Source organism: Orycteropus afer, unplaced genomic scaffold (assembly GCF_000298275.1).
Source record: "Orycteropus afer afer isolate SDZICR_OR568_19922 unplaced genomic scaffold, OryAfe1.0 scaffold00131, whole genome shotgun sequence".
Taxonomy (NCBI): Eukaryota; Metazoa; Chordata; class Mammalia; order Tubulidentata; family Orycteropodidae; genus Orycteropus; species Orycteropus afer.
In genome coordinates, this window is record NW_006921718.1 from 6599248 (window position 1) to 6609018 (window position 9771).

Sequence of the window (9771 nt, forward strand, 5' to 3'; positions counted from 1 at the left end):
TTAAAAGAGTTGAAAAGCCAAATAGATGACTCCACACTCATAGTGGGAGACTTTAAGATTACTAGAGTCCCCTTTATCAGCACCACCACTGACTTGACCTGTTATTGTTATGTGCCGTCGAGTTGGCCCAGACTCATTACCATCCCTCCTTGGGTTTCCACGGCAGTATCACTATGGAAGTAGATTGCCCAATTTTCCTTCCGAGGAGTGGGTTTGAACCACCAGCCTTCTGGTTAGCAGTCAAATACCTTAGGCACTTGTTGTTGTTGTTGTTGTTATGTGCCATCAAGTCGGCCCAACTCAAAGCGACCCCTCCTTGGGATGCCAAGGCAGTATCACTATGGAAGTAGATTGCCCAACCTTCCTTCCAAGGAGTCACTGGTGGGTGTGAACCGCCAGCGGTCAAGTGCCTTAGGCACTATGCTACCAGAGCATCTGTCCTGAGCTCTCTGCCAACAGCCTCTTCCACATCCAGCCCATTGTTCACCTATCATCCAAGTAAAATGTCTAACACACAAATCTCTGCTCAAACAATTTCAAAGGTTCTCCATCGCCTTCAGAGTAATGACCAAACTACAAGCAACTCACACCAAGCCTTTTAAGATCTGGTCCCTGCCTATATCTGCCACCCTGTCACACACCTCTGGGGCTCTAGCAAGGTTATTTCTGAGCCCTTGTTCATACTGGTCAATTTCTCTGAATACCATTCCCCTTTCCTCCAACAGATAATTCACTCATAGTTCAAGGATAAACTCAGGAACCTCTGCTACTTAGAAGCATTTCCTGACTAGTCCTCAGTTGGCTATCCTTCCCCTAACTTACCATAACCCTTGGAACACACTCTCATTACAGCATTTATACTGAATTACGAGGCAGCAAAGGGCTAACAGTATGGGTTCTGGAATCTGGTTGCCTGGTCCCAGTCCCAGTTTTGTCTCCTATTACCTGCACAATCTCAGCAAGTAAGCTTAGCAGCTCCATTTATAAAATGGAGAAAAAAATGTATTCATCATAGATTGTTAGGCCCTAACTGCCGAAACTGCTTAGTTCAGAGCCAGGGCTTCAAACCAGTTCATTCTGATTTGGCCTCCAGCTTATCATTTGGATTCCCACCCCAGATACACTGAATCAGAATGTACATTTTAACGAGATCCCAAAACAAGGTGATAAAAGTGATTCTGCAATTCTTGTTAAAATGCAGAGTCTGAGTAAGTACATCTAGGGTGGAAATGCAAATGTTCAGGAGGGGACGGAACTGGAATGAACCCATGTGAAGCCCTGGTCAGAGCTAGGCAGACAGTAAGTGCTCTGTAAGCAATAAGTCACTTGTTCACACACTGTTAGAAAATCCAGTTTCCATAATTATTGGCAATTAACAAATAAACTTGAGTCTTTAATTGTAAAAACTTTCATTCATATAGTAGCTTTAATTTCAAATACCAAATAATCAACATTTTTCTTCAAGGGATTTAAAAATTATAGACAGGCCAATAAATGTTTTATGCTATTAAATTATGTTTTGGCCATAATTAAACTTCACAAAAGATGAGTTATTCTTTGGAAAAGTTTAGACCACGAACACAATAATGGATTCTATCAACTTGAGAGCCAGTGAACCTAACCCCAGCAGGGGCTAGTTTATACCTCTACCTAGTTTATACCTCTACCCTAAGCTCCATGAAGGAGGCGTTTTATTCTTCGCTCTATCCCCGGCCCTTTGCCTCTATTGCTGGGTACCCAGTAAATATCTGCAGAATAAATTAACGAAGCCTCCCTCAGGACGACACAACCTGAGTTAGTGGGTGACTATGTCTTTTGAGATCATCTTATCTAAAATGAGCAGTAAATCACAACTACCAACCCACTGGGCCAGGAAGGACCAAATGAAATTCATCTATCTATCCCAAGATTTTCGCTGGGAAAACAATCCAGCTGCTTGGGCTGAGAACCCTCGGGCTCCTTCTGGCAATCGGACAGAACCCAAACTTGGCAAATCTGCTTCTTCGGCTTGGTCCTCCGGCTCCCCGACTCCTACCTTGGCTGGGTTAGTCAAAACTTCCTTCATGTACTCGGCCACAGTAATGGGACCAGTAGACTTGATTTTGTACATAAAATGCCGCAGCATCGGAGTCACTGGGCTGTTTTCTGTAGGCTCTTTCCCGGAGCTGAAGCATTGCCCTCTCCAAAGGTAAGGAATGACTACGAAAAAACAACCAAATCAAACAGAACCCCTTAAAAACCTTAGTATTTACATACGCAAGGTAACCCGAGCGATCTCAAAGCAGCTTCTTTAACCCTTAAACGCTCCCTAACCCAGGATCAAGACCTAAAGTCACGCACACCGCCACCAAGATGCGGAGGGGGCGAGCAGTACCCACGACCACACAGCCACTCGTGTAAACCCAGAGCGCCTACGGCTACAATGAACTCCCGATCCCCAAACAGGGGCTACAAGGAAGGCGTCCAGGCGGTCCCACTGCACTGGGGCTCAGGAGGCGCAGATGCCTACCAGCTTGGGCGGCGGGGCACAGTGGCCAAGCTCCGGCTCTCAAGAAGACACTCATGTTGAGCTCTACACGCCGTACTGACCAGCTCGGGGGCGGGGACTGTGGCCATTTCCGGGAGGAAATGTTTCGTTTCCCCAACACACACACACACATATATATATATATATACACACACACACACACATATATACACACACACACACACACACACACACATATATATACACATACATACATACATACATACATACATACATACACACACCCGGAAGTACGTCACTCGGCAAAGCGGAAGTAAGCTCCGGACAGTGCGCGCGTGCTTTGCTAGCTAGCCATGGCTGCAGCTAAGAAGCCTTTGGAGTTCCATGCCAAGAGGCCCTGGGGCCCGGAAGAGACGGTAGAAGATCCAGACGAGGACGAAGAGGATGACAACGATGAAGACGAGAGTGGGTTCTCCCTGGAAGAAGTGTTACGGCTCGGAGGCACCAAGGTAATGGCCGCGGGCTTCCGGGCCCTCCAAAAAGGGAGACCCAGACCGTAGCTTCGGATTGTGCTTTGTGTGCTTCCTGCACTCTTCTTTTCCACAGCTCTTAACAGAAGAAAAGTCGTCTCAAATTGACTTTTCTTAGGGTATAGGCGGTCCTCTTTTTATTGACGTGGCGTAGAGTCACGCAGTCAAATCGAAGAGGACTCGTTCTGACCTCGTGGCATCAGTGTTTAGATTCCAGTGGTGTAGGATTCAAATCTGTTCGCACAGAGTACAAGAACATACTAATTGTACACTTCAGAAACCGTATGCTCTTGGCATATACATTTTAATTAGGACAGAAACAGTAAACCGACTTGATGCTGAGTAGTGCTAGGGAGAAAATAAAGCAAGGAAAAGGATGATCAGGAAAAGTATCACTGAGAAGATATTTGAGCAAAAACTGAAGGGGAGGAAAGAGTGAACCGTGGCATCCATTTAGATGGAACAGCAAATGCAAAGAAAGTCTGAGGCAGGAATGTGTCTGACGTATTATTCCAAGAACAACAAAAATGTTAATATGATTGACACAGAGCAAGGTAAGAGGATAGTAGTAAGAACTTAGGTTAGAGAGGTAAGAAAGCACGCTTTTGCTTTCAGTTAGATGTGAACTCATTAGACGATTTTGAACACATACATGGCAAGATTTGACTTATGTTTAAAAATACTATTTTATTGTGAGACTAGATTTTGGGGGATTAGAAGTAGAAACACAACCTACAGGGGCAGACTCAGCAGTTTGCTCTGTACTTGGGCTCCACATCCACGTGATACAAACTTTAAAAGGTTAAAAAGGAAGGGAAAAAAAAAAGGGACGGAGAGTACTTGGTGAAAAAATCTTGTTTCCCACTCCTATCTCTGCTCATCCAGTTTCCCTTCAGGAAATAGTAACTTCTAGAAGTGTCTTTTCTAGGAGTTCTGGTGGCTAGTGCCTAGGCACTTGACTGCTAAACAGAAGACTGGCAGTTCAAACCCATCAGCCACTCCTCGGAAGGAAGGTGGGCAGTCTACTTCCGTGATACCACCCGGGAAACGCAAGGAGGGGTCGCTGTGAGTCGGGTTGGACTCCGTGGCACATAACAACAACAACACAAGTGTCTTTTATATCTTCTAGGAACACTATACATTCCAAGCATATACATAGATAGACACACACATACACGTATATAGATGTATATGTGCAAAAAAAGTTACACGTATGTTACTTTTTACACAAATAGTATTATATGTATGCTGTTTTGTATTTTTTATGCTGTTACACTGTCTTAGAGATCCTTCCATATGAATTAATGTGTTATTTGTTTTATGGTTTCATAAATCATTATATTTGTCTTAATTTATCTAGTGAGTCATTTATTGTGGACATTTAAGTTATTGCAGTTGCTGTCTCAGAAATGCCCCAGTGAATAACCTTAAATCCATATTTTTTTTTCACATTTTTAAGTGTGTATGTAAGTTAATACTGTAGAACTACTAAGTCAAACAAAGGATATGTGCCTTGTAATTGTGGTTGAAGTTGGTAAATTGCCCTCCATAGAGGTTGTGCCAGTTTCCACTCGCATTAGCAGTGGACTAATGTAGCTTTTTCCCTCATCCTCACCCCAACATCAGGTGTCATAATTTTATTTTTGCTCATTTGATAGATTAAAAAATATCATTGTAGTTTTAATTTGGATTTCTGTACATATCAGGGAGGTTGAACATCTTTTTGTGTTTTTATAGAACCATTTTTTTCTACAAAATGTTCATATCCTCTACACACTTTTCTATTTGGTTATTGGTCATTTTATTATTTGCTGTGTAGAAACTCTTATATTAAGGTGTAGTAAGCCCAAGTACTCTAATACAAATTGAAATTTGTGCTTGTTGTATATGAGAGAAAATGATAAGTTTATGAGTCAGTCCTTTCCTTTTGGGGCCCTGAGTTTTACGTCAAATTTGGAAAGATTTTCCCTACACTAGGATAAGTTTTTATTATTATTACTTTTTTATGGCTTTACTGTTCACATTTAAATTAACCCATCAAGTATTTATTTTGAGTGGGAGCTCAGGCAATGCTGTGATGATACAGTTTAATTGATTGCAAAGATACCAAATTCAAATTAATTTTTGAAGGTTTAACTAAACTATTGGATTGGTAGTATATTTTTAACTTCCTTTTTTTTCTCCCCCAGCAAGATTACCTTATGCTGGCTGCTTTGGATGAGAATGAGGAATTGGTAGATGGAGGCAAAAAAGGAGCAATTGATGATCTTCAGCAAGGTGAATTGGAAGCATTTATTAAAAATCTTAGTTTGGCCAAGTATGCAAAAACTTTCTTAATTGAAGAAGATGGTCAACCATCTAAAAAAGAAAGTACCAATAAAAAAGAAGCAAATGGATCTAATGTAGATAATAAAAAGCAAAATATAGCAGAAAGTGAAAGGACATCAATCAGTAAAATCAAAAGTAAGAAGAGACCGGAACAACTTCCTGAGAACAACAGCACCACATCGAGAGTAAAGAAAGATAAGCAACAGGACATTTTTGAATTTCTTGAGAGACAGACATTGTTACTGAAACCTGGAGGCAAATGGTATGATCTGGAATATAGCAATGAATATTCTTTGGAACCCCAGCCTCGGGATGTTGTTTCAGAGTATAAAACCTTGGCTCAGAAGTTGTATGAACATGAAATTAACTTATTCAAAAGTAAGACAAGTAATCAAAAGGGAGGCTCTTCTACCTGGATGAAGGCAATAGTGTCATCGGGGACGCTAGCTGACAGGATGGCTGCCATGATTCTTCTTATTCAGGATGATGCTGTTCACACACTCCAGTTTGTAGAAACTCTCTTGAACCTCGTTAAAAAGAAGGGCAGCAAACAGCAGTGCCTCATGGCTCTGGATACTTTCAAAGAGTTACTCATTACAGACCTTTTGCCAGACAGTCGAAAGCTCCGTATTTTTAGCCAGCAGCCTTTCCACAAACTCGAAGAGTTGTCCAGTGGCAACAAGGACTCAAGAGATAGAAGACTGATGATATGGTATTTTGAACACCAGCTGAAACACTTAGTGGCTGAATTTGTGCACATCTTGGAAACATTGAGTCATGACTCATTAGTCACCACTAAAACTCGGGCGCTTGTGGTGGCTCATGAGCTTCTTTGTAACAAACCCGAGGAAGAAAAGGCTCTTCTTGTGCAGGTGGTGAATAAACTGGGAGATCCTCAGAACAGAATAGCCACCAAAGCCTCCCATCTGTTAGAGACATTACTTTCTAAGCATCCCAATATGAAAGGAGTTGTATGTAGTGAAGTAGAAAGGCTACTGTTTCGCACAAATATCAGCCCCAAAGCTCAGTATTACGCAATTTGCTTTTTAAATCAAATGACCCTCTCCCATGAAGAAAGTGAATTGGCTAACAAATTAATAACTCTTTATTTTTGTTTTTTTCGGACTTGTATCAAGAAAAAAGATATTGAGTCAAAAATGCTCAGTGCACTTTTAACAGGAGTAAATAGGGCATACCCTTACTCCCAGACTGGTGATGACAAAGTAAGGGAGCAACTTGACACTCTGTTTAAATTGTTGTATATTGTAAATTTCAATACAAGTGTGCAGGCTTTAATGTTGCTCTTCCAAGTAATGAATTCTCAACAGACAATATCAGATCGATACTATGCAGCATTATACAGGTAAGTATGTGAATGTGAGGGATAACCTGATTGGATATAGCACCTGGAGTCCCTAAGTGCTGCAAATGGTTAATGCACTTGGTGGCTAACTGAAAGGTTGGAGGTTCCAGTCCATGTAAAAGTGCCTTGAAAGAAAGCCCTGGCAATATGCTTCCAGAAAGCAGGCATCAAAAGCCCAATAGAGCCCAGTGCTACTCTGGCGCACATGGGGTCGTCTTGGGTTGGAGTCAACAGCCTCTAGTTAGTACAGCACGTGCAGTGTCTGTCTGTCGGCAAGAGAAAGTTAGAAAATAATTTAGCTCCCCAATGCCACTGCCACCATCCCTTCCACCAGCAACTAATTACCCATCACTTTTGAGTAAGTCAATCTTTGCTTCCCTTTTCGGCACAAACTATGTGTTAGATAATTTTAATATGTTACTTTGAAGTTGTTTTTTTTGTTTTCATGTTAAGTGTATAAGAAGATAGGAAAAAATAACAAACATCCATGAATTAACATTTTGCTATATGTGTTTTAAATCTTTTGAGATATTTTAGAAAATGAAACTGCAGGTATAATTGAAGTTGCCTTTCCCCCTTATCCTTGGACCCGTATCTCCTCTCTTCTATCCACCACACAACCATTCAGTAATTTATTCCTTCAGTAAGTATTTTTGAAGTGCTTACTATGTGCTAGGAGCTCTAGTAACGCAGTGGTTAAGGCATTCAGCTGTTAACCAAAAGGTTGGTGGTTTAAACCTACTGGACACTCCATGGGAAAACGATGAAGCTGTCTGTTCCAGTAAAGATTGCAACCTTGGAAACCCTGTGAGGCAGTTCTGGTCTGCCCTATAGGGTCTTTATGAGTTGGATTTGACTCCATGGCAGTGGGTTTTACTATGTGCTGGGCCCTGTTCCAGATGTTCAGGATATAGCACAAACCAAAAAAAAAAACACCCCAGCAAACTCACTGCCATCGAGTCAACTCCAACTCATAGTGACCCTTCCTTGGGTTTCCAAGGCGATATCACTACGGAAGTGGATTGCCCAATCTTCCTTCCCAGGAGTGACTGATGGATTGAACCACCAGCCTTCTGGTTAGCAGTCAAGTAGCACAGTGAACACAAATTCCTCCCCTAGAGGTCCGTACATTCTAATTGGGGAAGACAGATGGTAAACAAGAAAATGAAATAGTACTTGAAATAGGAGGTATTGAGGGTTGCAAATTTAGATTTTTTTTTTTTTTAGTATTATTAAGATTTTGTTACTGTCTCCAGCAGTCTTGGAACTCATCCATTGAGGGGTAATGTCTTAAATAGTGTAAACAGTTTGGAACCCAACAAGCTATGTTAAAAAATTTAATGTATTTCTTCCTAATCCATTTTTATAATTCTGTATACATATACCTTGTGAGAAACTGTAATGTAGAGGTTAACAATGGACTTAAGCCACACTGCCTGAGTTATGTCCTAACCATTAGTTTGCTGTGTAAATTACCACTTATCAAACCCCATTGACATTTAGATTAACCTGTGGTTCAGTTTGTAAAATGGAGAGAAAGGTACCTATCTTGTGGGATTATTATGAAGATAATGAAACTGCCCAAGTTACACAGTTAGTAAGAACAGAATCAAGACTTGAGTGAGGATTAATGAATTAATACATATACTAATTTGTGTAATCTTCACATGTACGTTAACTGCTGAACAGTGCCTAGCACATGTTGTTGTTATGTGCTGTCAAGTCAGCCCTAACTCATAGCGACCCCTCCTTGGGTTTCCAAGGCAGTATCACTACAGAAGTAGGATTGCCCAATATTAAATGTTGGGTTCTGTTCATATTGTTAGTATTACATACTTTTTTGTTTTGGTTTAAAGTTGTTACTAGCTCTCAAGTTTTGGTGGCAAGGTCACACAGCCAGGCAGAGACCAAGTTAGATGGTAAATCCAGGTTTACTGGCTTTGAAATTCATGACATTTCACTGTACTAATTGGGCTAGTATGCTTGAAAAAAAATTCAAAGATATTTCCATGACTCTTAAGAATCTACAGTTTTTTGAAGTGATAGATACTTAATGGTTTCTAGCTTAGGGAGAGTTCCAAGGATGAAAGTATAGAAGTTTCAGAGTCTTGAGGGTCTTTTTTTGGAGGGAAAATTAGAGGTTGGAGTTGTTGGTTGCCTTTGAGTTGGCTCCATTTTATGGTGACCTTACATGCAACAGAATGCAACCCATCCCATCTTAGTGATAATTGGTACACTTCAGCCCCTTGCTGTGATTATTGTGTTAATCCATCTCATTGAGTTTCACTCCTTCTCACTGACCCTCTACTTTACCAAACATGGTGCCCTTCTTAGGATTGGTCTTTCCTGATGACATGAACAAAGTTTTGCCATTCTTGTTTCTAAGGAGCATTTTGATTATATTTCTTCTAAGACTAATTTGTCCATTCTTCTGGTAAAAAGAACTTCTGATTTTTAGAATATGTTTGGAATCTGTTATATAGCCATTTTGAACATCTGTTTAACATCATAGCTGCTTAACACAACAGTCTGACTTCTCTGAAGAAAGGTACCCTCCTCAATTCTTTAAATTACTGTTTGCCAAGAGTTCTCATAGTTGGGTTTCTTCAGAGGCTTTTGTTGTTGTCTTATGCTATCAAGTCGATGTCAACTCTTAGTGACCATATAAGACACAGTAGAATTGCCCCATAGGGTTCCAAGGTTATAATCTTGACAGAAGCCTATTGCCGTGTCTTTCTCCCATAGAGGGGCTGGTGAGTTCGAACTGCTGATCTTTTGGTTGGCAGCCAAGCACTTAACCACTGCACCACCAGTGTTCCTTCAAAGGCTTTTAAACCTGCTAAATTAATTGCTCTTGATTTTGCTAAGAATCTTTTAAATAAAAATTTGCCTAGTGTAGGTAAGGAAGGTTGAGCAATCCTACTTCTGTAGTGATACTGCCTCGGAAACCCAAGGAGGGGTCGCTATGAGTCAGGGCCGACTCGACGGCACATAACAACAACAACAAGTAGCTAATGATCGTGAGCATTTCTTCATATGTTTGTTGGCCACTTGAATATCCT

The 9771-nt window shown here is 40.9% G+C and overlaps 2 protein-coding genes across 2 annotated transcripts in view; one reads left to right on the top strand and one right to left on the bottom strand.

Moving 5' to 3' along the window:
• Nucleotides 1-2874, bottom strand: part of NDUFAF7 (NADH:ubiquinone oxidoreductase complex assembly factor 7) — a 32537-nt gene extending 29663 nt beyond the window's left edge. Inside the window, 4 exon segments of the mRNA XM_007945068.2 lie at nucleotides 2036-2199; nucleotides 2510-2588; nucleotides 2591-2630; nucleotides 2765-2874. Coding sequence (XP_007943259.2) covers nucleotides 2036-2199; nucleotides 2510-2588; nucleotides 2591-2630; nucleotides 2765-2874 — 393 coding nt within the window.
• The window catches only part of CEBPZ (CCAAT enhancer binding protein zeta), a 33545-nt gene continuing 26615 nt past the window's right edge, over nucleotides 2842-9771 (top strand). Inside the window, exons 1-2 of the mRNA XM_007945070.2 lie at nucleotides 2842-2997; nucleotides 5208-6709. Coding sequence (XP_007943261.1) covers nucleotides 2842-2997; nucleotides 5208-6709 — 1658 coding nt within the window. The remainder of the gene's footprint in view (nucleotides 2998-5207; nucleotides 6710-9771) is intronic.